Source organism: Pocillopora verrucosa, chromosome 8 (assembly GCF_036669915.1).
Source record: "Pocillopora verrucosa isolate sample1 chromosome 8, ASM3666991v2, whole genome shotgun sequence".
NCBI classification, from domain to species: Eukaryota; Metazoa; Cnidaria; class Anthozoa; order Scleractinia; family Pocilloporidae; genus Pocillopora; species Pocillopora verrucosa.
In genome coordinates, this window is record NC_089319.1 from 1,914,949 (window position 1) to 1,930,116 (window position 15,168).

Sequence of the window (15,168 nt, forward strand, 5' to 3'; positions counted from 1 at the left end):
GGTTGAAGAGATGTGTTGTTGTAGACCAGTGTGGTAGAGCGTACAGGTTAATCACAACCTTCCTTTGGTTCAAGGGTTAGAAAAGGATAATAGATAATTCACTCAACCGAAGGCTCTAATTTTTATCAAGAATAACATTAAATTGATCCGTCATACTCTTAGCAATGACCGCCATCGTCTCAGAACTCTTTTAAATTAAGGCAATCAGTACACCCTCCTCAGTCACAAAAATAGTTCCAAATTTCCGATAACTGTTGGGTAACTAACCATTACAAGCAATTAAAGAAAAGACGTTAGAAACATACAAAAGTTTAAAAAGGTTTGGTCGTCCATTTTTCTGCAAGAGGCTATCCGTAGGCGAAATACTCGGCAGCTGTTTCTGTCTCTAAGAAGATTTCCATGACATCCTGCTGTCGAGTTTTTCAAGGAAATTGAAAACTGTCACTTATCCCAACCACATTGTGTCAATCATGTTTCTGCGATAAAGACTTGACTTTTCACATGGTATTGCCTTCGCTACGCGATTTTTATGCCTGTCATTCTAAATCGAAATATTTCCAAACAACTCATTATTTCGTAATTCCGAGAAAAGCAAATCGAAAATCTTGGATTATTTTCAAATCTTTACTTTTTTCTGAAAAAAAATTGCACCTGCATCCTTCCTCCCACTGAAATTGTATCCTTTCAGTTAATAAACGCCATAAAGATCAGTCATTTTCTCTCAAAAGATGAGGTTGAAACACGAAACTGATGAACCATCAACTCTAAAGAGTGATTCTTTTTATCACCTTTCAGAAAGCTTTCAGAATGAAAGCTGATTTGCATTGTTAAGTAAGTAATTATCGCGCAAAATGATTGCCGCGTATTATTATGGTAAATGAAGTTTGGAGTTCAAGTGAAAAAGCGGAATTGCTCGGTAAGAGTTAAATGGTCTACGTGACGATGCCAACCAAGGTAGCTTTCGTGCATGGTTTGCGGAAACGAAAATTTTAGAATTAATTCGGCTTTGAAAGAGTATAATTTACTTCCTCAGGAGGAAATAAATCTGGTCTTATTGTTTCATTTTCAGCCGTTGTATAGTGAGTCGTGATGCTCGTTTGATGTGGCACAGTAAAATGCGTCATTCTAAGTAACGGATGGAAATATTGTAAAGTACATTACATTTTGGACTGGCGGGTCTAAAACGCAGGTTACGGGACAAGGGGTTGCGGTATGAGGGTCGCACGCTGCTGTTAAATTATTCTTCATTTCAACGATGCAAAAACAAATTACGGTAATCTAGAAACAGGTATATGTGGAAGGTAAGTGCTGATACTGCAAATTACCCCCACGTGGATGAATGCAGGCTGGAAGAGCATCCAAACGCATCCAAAACCCTCCTTGGTTTGAACCCTTGAACTAGGAAATTGTGATGGAAAGAGTGACTTCCGATTGGGTGAGAGGTCTTGTTTGAAATTAAGGGATGAATACCCACTTGTGGTACTCCGAGACATCGTAAGGAGTCTTCGGCAACGCTAAAAAGACGAGAAAATTGCCCTCTTTAAATTACATGAGTCATTGCATTTTGTTTTTCCTTTGGAAATTCGGGTAATATAAATATGGAATCACAAGCATTTAACCTACAGGAAAAGTTGACAGGGACAGGACTTTACCCTAAGTTTCGTTTGTAAATGAAAATAGCAAACACGCCAATTTGTTTTGCCTGCGTTTGGTTACCAAATAAGGACAACTGTCAATAACATGTAAGATTACGTGACATCGTGACACTTACCCTTTCAGTCCTGATAGTGACCAAAAAGGAATTTCTTCCCACAATACCTCTTTGTGAGAAATCATTATATTTCACGCAATATCCTCGTAGCTGCAGATATAAGAAAAGTATGGTGGACTCTTCGTAATAGAAAGAGGGTGCAGTCTTAGAATACAAGGTAACGAAACACAGAGAATAACATACACTTAAGGCAATTTCATTGTCTGCGTCTGACAAATGTGAGATTGATATATGTTTTTTGCCGTAACGACCTTTTGAAAATAATGTTCCTCCTGTATTTAACAATTTTAAAATGCCTTCGGGTTGAGAGTAGTGGGGTAAAATACATTACTATCTGTCAATACTCGTCACTTGATTAATCAAGCTTTTTGAATCTCTCCTTTGACTAAATCATATGGAGGGAAGCTGAACGAGTAATCCTAAAGCTATCTGCTTTGTGCCAAAGCCGATCTAGCTAGTTTGCTATTGATGATCTGTCTGCAATATCCATGTAGAAATATTATGCACCTCCCAAGCCAGTAACGCCGTGCAGGTCAGATTGGCCAGTCCAAAGGCTAAATCCAGTCCAAACACAGTTTCGTCCTCATTGTCGGGCGGAATGTGAATTCTTCTCATCACCAACCGCCGTATCTTCTCTAAAAAACGCCCAACTATTAAATTAAATAGAAATGCTACAAAAACAAGGAAAACCACTAAAGCTACTCTCTTCATGTAACTCGCACTTTCCACTTGATGTAAAATGTCTGAAATCCGGCTGAACAAAGATGAGTCCATCTTTCGAAAAGGCCAACTTTTAACAGCTGGTTCTCCAATGTTGTTCAAGCGTTCGTGAACCAGCATCGCCAAAAATGACTAGTCGAAAGTTCATTCCTCTAGGGAAGTGGGCTAAAAATCATGGATATTGCATTGTGGCCCTGTGACAACATTTTAGCGAGTTAAAGGATGGCGTCTGACGGCCCGGTTCGTCCACTTTACTTTACTGAGCCCGCAGTCCAAAACATACTTTATGTATGGAATACGTACTTATCCAGGGCCCAGTTGTTCGAAGGCCAATTAGCGCTAACCCAGGGTTAAATTTTAATCCAGATTTCTCCACTCCTTTGTTCAAAAGCCCTTTAGGAACAATTTTCCCTCTTCTCTTTTGAACATCTAATGATCAAATTGCAAGCAAAAAGATTTGGATTGCATTTCAGACCTGAAATGGAATTTCACACTAACCATGGGTTATCTTTACTCAGCTTTGAACAACCCGGGTCAAGGGAATATTTTCAGAAAGGGTTACGAATTACTAAAAACATGGCATTGCATTAGCCCTTTCACTTCTACAAGTGAACACGAATCTCCCTATAAGATCCAAACATTATCAAGCAAAAAGGTAATAACAATACTCAAAATTATCACGAGTTGAAGTTCTGATCTTCATCTTACACCAAATTTTTGTAACTAATGTACAATATTGCAAGAAAATGTGTAAGCCCATGAAGGGAGAATTGACAATCAAATCTTCTGAAATAAAAGGTTACAAAAAGGGGTGAGAAAAGGTAGAATGCAAGGCAGAAACATTATTGAACAACTGTAAGCAATAATGAATCAATAAATCTCTGTATTTATCAATATATCTCAACCCCAGATCTCAACCTCAGAGGAAAGTAGATCCAATGATATGACAAAAGAGATCACAAAAAAGTTTTTCTCTTTGAACTGAAAATGGAAATAAGAAAGCTGACTGGAAATCCACAGAAATGTACATACACATTAACCTTTTTTTTTTGAGTGACAACACCACATGTCTTGGTTATGTTTTCAGCTCTCCATTTTAAAGCTGCACCCTTGGTTGCCAAACCTTTGAACAGGAGTGAGGCAAAGGGTGACCTTGTTATAATACAAACAATGCTGCTTTTTAAATGTAAATAGGCCATTTTCAATTTATTAAAATTCAAACTTGGCTTTGAGAAATATTATGCAACCCCAAGCAAGGTTACCTTCACCCTCACTCTAAAGCAAAGGCTTGGTAACTAAGTACACAACTGTAAAATGGCCTTTTTGAAACTGCAGCCATCTTTAACATTCACAAGTTTGTAATTTCCAAGAAATCACATCGAGGTTGAGAGACAAATAATTTATTTCTTTTGTTTCATTCCCCCTTATCTCAGAGCTATGTCAGAATTTTAACATATCAAAAATGGTCTATTACTTTGTTACCATGCCAACTAGATACTTGTCTCCATCACAACAAGGTCACCTTCAGCCTCACTCCAAATCAAAGGCTTGGCAACTAAGAACACAACTGTAAAATGGCCTTTTGGAAATTGCAGCCACCTTTAACATTCACAAATTTGTTATTCCCAAGCTAGAAAATGTATAGAACATTACAACCCATCTTATAAACTATCCATCCAACATGTACGACTAACTGTTTATCAAAAATTTTTGTTTGTAAAAAGTTGGTGTGATTAAATTGATTGTATTTCTTTCAATAGAGAGCTGAGACTCCAAGTCACTAAAAATTGTAGTTTGATGCATTTGTTTGGCAAAGTATACTGCACCACCAGTACAACAAAATGAAACTGCAAAATATCCTGCCACTTATCAGGTGATGGAATAAAAAAGCCTTTTATCATATTTAATGTATGCAAAAAATCACTTGGATGCAAGCTTGATGTGATGTCTCTTTTAAGTCTTTTGCGCAAATGACTGTCTTAGATTGGAGCTCTTTATTCTGTTTAGGGACTATTAAGATAAACATGGATGTGAAAAATAAATTCTTGATAAACACTTGATCACTGATGATTATTTTCTCTATTTTTTTGTTTGTTTTGTTTTGTTTTTCTAAACTACAAGACACTTTAACTACAATTAAGGAAGCATTCTGCAGTTCCAAATGCCTACTCTATGGTCAGGATTGTTAACTAATAAAATACATTAATTTCACTAAGGAAGGTTTCACAAGTAATATTCTCATCCAAGCCCAACATCTAGAGACATCATTACTACAAAACCAACAATAGTTGTACATGAAGCTAACCGTCCATTACCACTGCAAAAAAAAAGTAAAAAATTATTAATTAAACCTTTCTTTTTAAATGATTTATGAATGGTGTCACCATCTCTCTAGCAGTTTACATATTGCATCATGCTACAGTTATGTTGTATTTGGCTTACTGTCATTTGCAAAACAAAATGAAATGAAAGGAAAGAAACAAAATGAAAATCTGTAATTTGCAATTTCTATTTTTCAAATCATTAGTATTTTCCATTTTGCAAATTACCGATTTTCATTTCATTACCTTTCATTCCGTTTCGTTTTGCAAATTACAGTAAGCCTTGTATTTCTACAAGTCTTTTAGAGAAATTCTCTCATGTAGTGTTAAGTTAATACATAAACCTACAAAGCTTCAATCAGTTGCAAATTAAAGTATGGAGCTGACTACAAACTTTCCAATTTTTACAGAGTGAGAAATATATTCTAGGCAAAAAGAACTGGTACTTGTGGAAATTAAAAACTTTTCAGTATCACATAAGATATAAAGAACCACTCTTGCCAAACCTTGTCTGGGCCTCTGGTATGATATCATCAACTACAACATACACCATTGCACCAGCTGCAAATGCCAAAGCATATGGCAACAAGGGCTCAGCAACCTAGAGTATAATAAATAAGTCACACTGTTACACATAAATGAGAGCAATATTTTAGCTTCATGTAAGCAAAGCACTGTCAATAATTGCAAACCCTATATTAAGTAGCATTGCACATGATGTAGATCTTGTTGACACAAAAGAACAAGGCCTGAACCAAATTTGTTACTAGTTTGGACATTTTGAAAAATTTGGTGGAAAAATATTCTAGGTTTGCCAGTTTAAATCTCTGTCTCCCTTCAATGCCATCTTTTAAACTCCTAGTTTATAAGGAGATGAACTTTGTTCATTTGTCTCATGACAGAGTCACTTTTGATATTGATCGCAACATTTCGATTTCCCCCGTCTGCCTGTTCCTCAAACTTTTCCATGTAGATGTTAGCTATAACTGTGGAAACATGGCTTCCCATAGCTGCTCTGTTTTTAGGTTTGCAAGTAACATTTGCTATTGCCTGTTCCTCAAATTATTCCATGTAGATGTTAGCTATAACCACATAAACAGGGCTACCCATAGCTGCTCTGTCTTGCTGTTCATAAATCAACCTGTTGTATTTTAGTTTATTTTTTGGGGGTTTGTTCACCATTGCAAACTAACTATTTTGAGCTATTCTCTCACTGAAAGAAACTTTTCTGTGTCAGCAAAACAACCCAAATATGGTTGGATACATACTGATAGTTTCTTGAAAAATGGCACCAGTACTCACCACAACTGCAAGAGCACCAAAAAGTCCAGCTAATGGTTCTACCATTCCACTTAGCTGACCATACCTCAAATAAAAATTAAATGAATGTTATTTTATGACAAAGCAAAGCAGGTGAGGAAAGTTCAATAGTCAAATGTAAACATGCTTAGCTACAGAAATTAGAGACAATTATTGTTAAAGTTATTAACATGAGTGACTGCTGTGGGCATTGGAATAATGAAACTGTGATTTGGAAGAGATTTTGTTATCAACAATTCTCCCCACTGACTGGATTTACATTTCCATGTAAATTAGACCACAGATTATTTGGTTTCAGTTCAAGTTGGCTCCCTCTAGCTAATAGGCTAAGAAAAAGAAATTACATATAACATGTGTTATTCACTTGTAAGAGTTAAAGGTTTAAGCCAGCCACGATAAATGTTCAGACTTTAAAGTTGTACCTAAAAGTCATGCTAGAAATTGATGATAATCAGAAACATACACTTACCAAAAGCTCTTCCATGAGGAAAATCCTGCCCCTCGAAGTGGGAGACTAACAGCCAGTCCTTCTGGAAAGTTCTGAATTCCAATGCCTATTGCTAAATTCCTGGATATAGTATGCAACAGACGAGTAGTTGAGTTCCCAAAAGAGGAAAATTTAAGAGGAACCTGACTTATTGACTTACATTTTGAATAATAAAGTTTAATTTAAATCTTTATGTACCTTGCATTTTCAAAGGTTGCAGCAGCTGTTTTTCCTATGGCACCAAACCCTACTCCAACAGCCAGACCCTCTGCAAAAAAGTATAATTTCAACATTCAAAAGAAACTTTTTGGCCACCTCTAGAGCTGCCCTAAGAATAATCATCATCCTTTTCAGTTGAAAATAGTGTCATGATCAAAGTTTGTCTGCCATATTTACAATTTTAAAAATCGATTGTACTGTAGTGATGTCAAGAAATGTCATTTTTTGCAGTTTTTCAGAAGTGACTACCCTTGAGAGAAGACAACATGTACCACTAGATCAAAAAACGCTACATAATTGTAATTTCTGCCCAAAAGGTAACTAAAATCCTGTGTTATGGAGTTGCATGCCTGGATTTTCCTCCTTGGCCATCAATTCTCTATGTTATAATTATATTATTGGGTGTTCTCTTCAAAATGTTACCTGGAATATTATGAACAGTAATTGCTATGATCAATAATAAAATTCTCCTCCAGCTGGCTTTTTGCTCTTTTGATATCTGTCCTTCATGATCAATGTCTTTATTACTAGAATCATGTAAATATTCCTTCTTTCTTTGTGTAAGCTGTGATGTATCTCTGTTGTGTGACAAGTTGTGGATGGAGATTTCTGTGTGATGGATGTTATCCTTTGATTCCTTCTCTTTGCATGCATTACCATTCTGAAAATCACCAGTTAGGGCCTCAGCAAAATTAGATGATTCCACACCCTTAGAAAAAGAAAATTATGGCAAATTAAAAATTGATGCAAACAGGAGAATGATGCTAAAATAGAGTTGTGTTCACAACTAAATCAATAAAATACAAGTATCTATTTACTGTGATATAATTACCAGAAGTGGCATAAGCTTGTCTGCCCCATATACAAATACTGCTCCAAGAATGAACCCTATAGATACTGGAACAAAGGCAAACTTGCCACCTTCTCCATAACTTCCTGAAGTTTCTGCCATTTCTATGGCTGGGGCTAATAAGGACCAATATGAAGCTGCTAGCATGACCTACATTAAAACAATCAAAGATATTAGAGATATCATGCACAAAATACATAAACTTGGGATAGCCAAAATGAAGGTTGCAGTGAAACTCAAAACGTTGAGCCCTGGAAATAACTATTGAATGTGACTACGATTTCACTGTCACATCATAAGTTCTTAAAATCTGATTAACCTCTGCAATTTATAGGTGTGCTTAGACGTACCAAGAGATATGATTGGAAAGAAATTACACCAATTATTATCTAACCAATGGCCAAGACTAATGAATCAAAACAAAATAAATGTACTCATATCATAACATCATTTCTAATATCAGAAGAATTTAATTAGAATTAGAGTTTGGGATCATCAGAAACTACTTCGCTGTCCAAAATGGGGATATTTGACTGAAGACCTGGCACTCAAAATTTCAATGAAATTGGACTGCGGCTGTTCATAAGAAATACACCAATTATTATCTAACCAATGGCCAAGACTAATGAATCGAAACAAAATAAATGTACTCATATCATAACATCATTTCTAATATCAGAAGAATTTAACAGGGCTGAGATATGTTTAATTTTAAAATTTGGGAGATCTGTTTACGTGTTCTGATGTTAATCTAAGATAAACACGTCATTTAAAACGATTATGGTAAAAATATCGTAATTTCACAATCTCTATCTTACCCCCGCGGCAAATCCCAGGCTAGCATCGAGAACCTTTCTCTGAAATAGTAAAAATAAATTTATCATTAAGCTCGCGATTGACATAAATGCGAAAGATCAGCTGAAAGTTACAGCTTCGAGCCATGTAGAGGGACACAGAAACCTTATCCTACCTGTCCGCTGTTAAAAACGAAGACGAGAGCAGATCCAAGAGCTGTTACTCCCCATGTAAACAACGTCCCTAAAAGAGCCTGAACAACAGGATTAGAGTTTGGGATCATCAGAAACTACTTCGCTGTCCAAAATGGGGATATTTGACTGAAGACCCGGCACTCTCAAAATTTCAATGAAATTGGACTGCGGCTGTTCATAAGAAATAAACCACTGTCGATGTATGCTAATTTTGAAGGTCCACGTGTCAGATAAGGACATGGTCGAAGAATTTCGCGGAGGTCACTAGAATAACAGTTTAAACTTCTATGTTAGTGGACACTGTGCGATCGTTTAACCTGACTGAACTAAACTGAGCTATAAAATACCGAGCCAAACCAAGTATAAAAGCCTGTTAGTGTCAAATCCCTTTTAAAACGGTTTTTAATACTAAAAAGTGCCCCTTCTTTTCAAGACATGCACTGGTGGTTCAGTGGTAGAATTCTCGCCTGCCACGCGGGAGGCCCGGGTTCGATTCCCGGCCAGTGCAGGATTATTTTAATTTTTTTTTTCTTTACATTCTCGAGTATTAAGCTGGCTGCCCAGCCAGTGCACGATAATTTAATTTTTTTTCTTTACATTCTCGAGTATTAAGCTGACAAATATTTCTGATTATTTATTTCAATAAAGCACTCTTCTTTGACCTGTCCATTTGTCAGTTTGTCCTTTTGTCTTTCTGACGATTGTGATACAATAGGATTATGATGGTATTTAATACTTGTATTCTGAGACTTTCTTGAAATTGATCACATGATTTATTTATCAATATATTACTTAATGGTGTTTTACTGAGAGATGGAGACAAAATGTTGCCAAAAATACTGATTATAAATTTAAATGTGCACAATATGTATATGAATTATCAACACACTATCTAGCTTGGACTAAGTTAGTTCATATCTGCAATTCGTCAATCATTTGAAAGAGTATTTGCCTCCCCCTCCTCCTCCTCATCATCATAATTCCCATCACTTTTTAAATACAGATAAGTTAGTCTCCATTTGTACCTTTTTTCACAAAATTATTTGATTTAGATGTTGGTGTGACAAAAAAAGTCAAATTTGTAAACAAATGTTTGGTAGATAAAAAAGTTGCTGCCTGCCGGGGTTAAAAGAGTTATCAAAAACACAGTATATATGATAGTCTAAATACATGCTGATAGTAGCAATAATGTAAATACAAAACTTATTTAAATAGCTAAACAGCTTCCTAAATAATGTATTTCCACTATTATATTATAACTAAAGTAATCAATACTTTATCAAAAACTATACAACATAGTTTAAGATGATTTCTTCTTGGCCTCTTTGTCAATAGTATGCTTTTTCGGAATAAAAAAAGGAATAACAATAAAAACCGCCATCACAATGTGTCCAACAAAGTACATGCTCTTCCATGCTTCCAGGCATGGAGCAAGTTGAAGCAACATAAATCCACAGCCAAGATACTCCATGCTACGGTAATGAAAAAACCAACTCAGCCAATCATACCAGTAGCAAAGCTCTGGCGACAGGTATGGCTTGATAGCTTTAGACATTTGAACTTCAGCAATAACTGTCAGTGGAACACACAAAAAGGTCAGGTAATAACCTGGGGCCACACCATGCCAGAAGGCACTGACAAGAAGAGTGGTGAACATTCTGAAATAAAGTAGGTAACAATTATATTCAAAGTTCACACCATACATTGTTGTATCTAGAGAGGGCCTTCTTTAGAATGGAAGGAGACTTGTTAAAGAGGGTTGGTAAGGGAGGTTTAGATAAGGAGGGGGGGGGAGTTATTAGAGAGGGTTAATATAATAATAATAATAAAAACAACTTTATTTAAGGAGGGTAACACACAACAGTAATTCAACTGATGAAGTAGTGGCCCTTGATCCTAAAAATACCATAACAGAATTAAAATGCATTTGAGGATTTTTAAACTGGTCAACAGGTCTATAAGAATATAAGCTAAAAACTAGATAAAATAAAATATGCTGCTTGGGTCAGGTTAAATTGCATGTAGAGTGAAATGCTCTACTTCATCATAGCTCGTTAGAAAATGTCTGTGAAGGGCCATTCTGAAAGAAGCAACTATTTTCGCCTCTTTCTTTAGGTTCATGGGTAGGTAGTTAGTTCCACAGTCTTGTTACAGATATGCTGAAGGTCCTCCCTCCCTCTGTTTTGTGAAACGAGGGAAGGCAAAATTTAATTTACTATAACGACCAATTAGTGTAAATTACAAAAGTTTATAAGAGAGGGTGGGTACCCATACAAATGGGGTGGGGCTCATTAAAACTCAGTAAGAGCCCCTGTATGAGTGACATCTAATAACATGTACATGAATTGAATGAAATTTATGAGAACACACTTCTCTGGTTGAAAACCTTACAGAATTTAACTCGCAAACTAAATGAAGCTTTCAAATATCAGTATGTTAAGTTCTAAAATGCTGCTACGCCAAAATGAATAATAATACTACTGTAAACCTATCTGCAAAGTATTACAACATTGTTGCAATTTTGTCTGGCATTTTTAAAATAATCAATTATAATATTTTATTTGTGAAGCACCATTTCCAGTGGTGTTCAATTGCACCATACAATGTAAATTATGTAAATTCAATTGAATTATGATGCATTGAAGACAAAAATTACATTTAGAAGCTTTAAGAAAATGTCCAAAACTTAAAATGTCTAATAAGTAAAAAGTCTAAATGAAATAAAATATCAAATTCTATGAAAAACATTTTCCTATGATTGTATAATTGTAGAGTTTTTGTTTAGGGAAAGGGAAAAAGGGAACACTAAAGAAAATACTTATTAGGGAAAGGAGCTTATTACAGCATACGTGTGAGCCAAAAAAATCAATTTTTTGTCAATACATTAATACATTAATATTAAAGTAGAGACCAATAACAATTACTTGTTAACAGACAAATTAAAATTTGTGATGTTTATCTATCACTAAGCACCACAATAGGAATTTGTTACTGTGCCCAGCACATGATTGTTAATAGTCTTTTATATTTATGTGATTTTCATTATTTTCAGTATTTTGTAATTGCATGTGTGCATTGTAAACAAGTATGCTGAATGCTCCTAGGCACTATGTGGATAAATAAACTGTCTATCTATCCATCTATCTATGACTTGCATTACCTTAAGCTTTTGTTTTTAAAAGGAGTTTTCCTGTGTATGTAAGTTGCAATCCACCATTGAACAGTCATGTTCCAATTCTTCATTGTATTTCCCATAGTAGGTGAAAACTCCACCTCAAAAATGTTTATGTTGTGGATTGTCTCAAAGCTGTAACAAAAGGGAAAAAAGCAACACAGGATGACTTAAACAAGATATTTTGGAAAATAATTGATAATGATGAACTAATTCAAAGGAATTATTCTTGAAATATCTTAATCTAATAAGCCTAAAAAAAAGTTAGGGATAGATGGGAATTTATTTCAAAACCAAGTAATTTGCATTTGAGAATTCTAGAATTTTGGATCTCTGGAATGGAATAATTAAGATAGCTCAAGTTTTGAGGTAACCACTGCATTTAATATAAATGTACCTGTGCATGTCTTGATTACATTCTTTGTTTTGCTCAGGAGTGGTCTGATTAATGGTTCCATTTTTTTCTGTATTAGGTTCACTTTGTTCTGGAACTGCTTTGGTAGGCCCTAACCCAGGCTTTGGTTCTGTTTCAAATGGATATGCCCCCAAACCAAGAGTCATACAGCAACTTTCAGCAAGGAGCCAGCCTATGTAAAAGCGCCAGCGAAACCCATGAAAGGTTGGGACAAGATAAGCCAGTTGGTACAACACCCCCCAAGGATGACTGGTGTATTCTGGAGTCCCAATATGACTGATTGGAAAGTAATGGTTTAAAATAAGGTATATCACACCATAGAAGGGAAATGTCTGAAGATTTCTCATGGCAGGGATGACGGTGGAAATCTTCTCAGGATGTTGTTGGTTAATCATGTCCTTGAAAGTCTTGTAGCGATAGTAAGGACCAGTGGTGAGTCCACAATAACAGTAGGAGTAACTAAGGAACTCATAAAAGGATGGTCGCTTTGACTTTTTAGATTCTCCTTCACTGGTTTCTTCCTCAGACTCAAATATTTCAAATGGCAGTGTACAACACTGAAAAGGGAAAAAAAATCGTGAATCCATAAATGCATGAATTACTTCAATTTTCAGTTGAGTGAGATGTGACAAAAATTTGGCAACTGTGCCTTTGTGTGTTTTTACAGTTGGTAATCGATGCACAGCTTTTGACATTTGGTTACTATTGGAGGTGAGAGAGGTTGCCTGTTACAACACTATTATCTCAACATTCAAAACTCCATTACCAAACTTTTTCCAAACCTCTCTCAACTGATAATTGTGGTAAGCTGTGAAATTAAAAGATGTGGAATATGAGTGAAATGTTATTAATTCATATTATTGATTAATTATACAGAATCAAGAGCTGGTTTAATATTATACAAAATTATTATGAGTAAATGATTTTATGTTTCTGTCAATTTCAATTAAATTCAGGTTTAAAATAAACACAAACAAAAAGCAAGGCAAAGCAGGAAATCCAGAACCCACAAGGTAGCCTCATCATGCTTGTTCTGGTGGTCAATCGCATATGGAATTTACTTCACGTCTGGCTCTGGTAGAACTTACCAAACAATCAATATAGCTTACATTACAAACTCACCCTCAAGGTCACCAACAGCTGAATAGCATTGCTGTGTTCTGGTGGCTTTTCAAATCCAAAATACTTGCATGTGCGGAAGAAAAAAAGATAGCCGAACACAAACAGGAAAGCTACCCACTCACATCGCCTGCAAAATATCATAGTAAAAGAATATTTCACTCCTTCCATCCAGAAAGCCTCGCAAATAGTGGGTTGATAACAAGAAGTTACCAAATGGAGATGTTACTGATCAAATAGGCATGAATTATACGGGTAATTGATTCTCATCAACAATTTCACCGCACAATTGTTTCAGAGAATTGTGCTGTCACGACATACCCACTGACGAGTGATCGTTTTCACTCACTGTTTCAAAAGGTCGAGGGGTGATAAGCAAACAAACCATTTTTAACGCCTTCATGCTTAGCTGTTGTTGAACTGACAAGATGATTTGTTTAAAACTATCAAGAACAGCAGGGGTACAATAGGACACGATGCATGCTTGCACACGTTTATTTCCTAACAATGGCGAATTCATTCGACACATGTTAAGGACAAGCAATCTTACCTTGGACCAAGAGAAATAACTATCACATACGTGCCTAGAATTGTCCAAAAGGAGTGAAGAATTCCCCAAACTCCGACAAGCGCGAGTGACAAGCATACACCAGCAACGGTGGAAAGGAATTGCTTTCGTGAAGGAGAACCTGATAATTTGACCAAATGGCCGAATGGAATAGATCCTAATAGCATACAGAGATAAAGTAAGTCTGTAGTGGACATGGTGTTCCCCCACACGCGGTATATATTAGTTTGTCAGACCGTAAAATCAATTTTCCAAGCAAGAGATCCCACCGCTGGAGTGATATTCGGGACAAAAGCATGTTAAATGTCAGCCCACCTAATAAGGAGTAGAACCTGGGAACTATGGTGGCTCACAATTGTCACGGCCAAAGAAATAACTTCGCGGCGAAAACAAACGGCAAAAGGAAGAACCTGAAGGCCAAAAGGAAAGGATTCACGGCAAAAGGAAAAACCTCAAGGCAAAAGAAAAAACCTCACGGCAAAGAGAAAAGACTCACGACAAAAAAAAAACCTCAAGGCAAAAGTAAAAGACTCATGGCTAAAGAAATAACCTCACGGCAAAAGAAATAACAATGTCCTCACGGCATTAAAGAGAGCCGTGGAGGCTGGGAGGTTTTTTCTTTTGCCATGAGTCTTTTTCTTTTTTCCGTGAGGTTTTTTATTTTGCTGTGAGCCTTTTCCTTTTTGCCGTGAGGTTATTCCTTTTTGCCGTGAGTCTCTTTCTTTTGCCGCGATGTTATTTCTTTTGCCGTGACAGTTGTGGGCCACCTTAGGGAACAACTTTTTACCCGGCCGGAGGTTCAAGTATAGGAAACGCCGTGATAAAAAATTGTTAAGTCCTTAAAGCGTGCAGATACTTTCGCATATAGTCAAGTTCCCATGTAAGATCGGCCGCAAATAAACAAATGGGGAAAAAGAATAAACCCTCAGAGAAGTTATGGCTGTTATTGATTTGTCTGGCATTTTGCCTCAGTCTTTTGATAGATGCGCATGAACGCCATATTGTAAGCTAGGTCCTTGGTCCAATGGGGCGTTCAGATCAACATTATTTAGTTTTTGTGGTGCCCATGTTGAAGGCTACGGCCACTTTGATATAATGAAGCCTCATATGTCAAGTTGTCTCGATGAAAGAAATCAGAGAAGTTTCTGTGATAAACAAAGCAGAGAGGCGTTTTCTTAAATATATCACTGAGCATGATAACAAATTAGAAAAAAAAA

The 15,168-nt window shown here is 36.2% G+C and overlaps 2 protein-coding genes and 1 non-coding gene across 3 annotated transcripts; 1 reads left to right on the plus strand and 2 right to left on the minus strand.

Moving 5' to 3' along the window:
• Nucleotides 1-3,377: 3,377 nt before the first annotated feature.
• On the minus strand, nucleotides 3,378-8,843 carry LOC131789931 (zinc transporter ZIP11). The gene is made up of 9 exons (XM_059107120.2): nucleotides 8,659-8,843; nucleotides 8,507-8,545; nucleotides 7,671-7,838; nucleotides 7,262-7,547; nucleotides 6,818-6,887; nucleotides 6,602-6,700; nucleotides 6,115-6,178; nucleotides 5,319-5,413; nucleotides 3,378-4,808 (listed from the first exon to the last, which is right to left on the minus strand). The coding sequence occupies exons 1-9, from the start codon at nucleotides 8,764-8,766 to the stop codon at nucleotides 4,730-4,732; spliced, it is 1,008 nt and encodes a 335-aa protein (XP_058963103.1). The 5' UTR covers nucleotides 8,767-8,843; the 3' UTR covers nucleotides 3,378-4,729.
• A 271-nt stretch (nucleotides 8,844-9,114) lies between these two features.
• Trnag-gcc (transfer RNA glycine (anticodon GCC)) lies at nucleotides 9,115-9,185 on the plus strand. Its single transcript has one exon. It is a non-coding gene; the product is annotated as a tRNA-Gly (tRNA).
• A 124-nt stretch (nucleotides 9,186-9,309) lies between these two features.
• LOC131790661 (lysophospholipid acyltransferase 7) lies at nucleotides 9,310-14,282 on the minus strand. Its single transcript, XM_059107898.2, has 5 exons — nucleotides 13,934-14,282; nucleotides 13,387-13,513; nucleotides 12,247-12,821; nucleotides 11,838-11,984; nucleotides 9,310-10,335 (listed from the first exon to the last, which is right to left on the minus strand). The coding sequence occupies exons 1-5, from the start codon at nucleotides 14,146-14,148 to the stop codon at nucleotides 9,978-9,980; spliced, it is 1,422 nt and encodes a 473-aa protein (XP_058963881.2). The 5' UTR covers nucleotides 14,149-14,282; the 3' UTR covers nucleotides 9,310-9,977.
• Nucleotides 14,283-15,168: the final 886 nt, after the last annotated feature.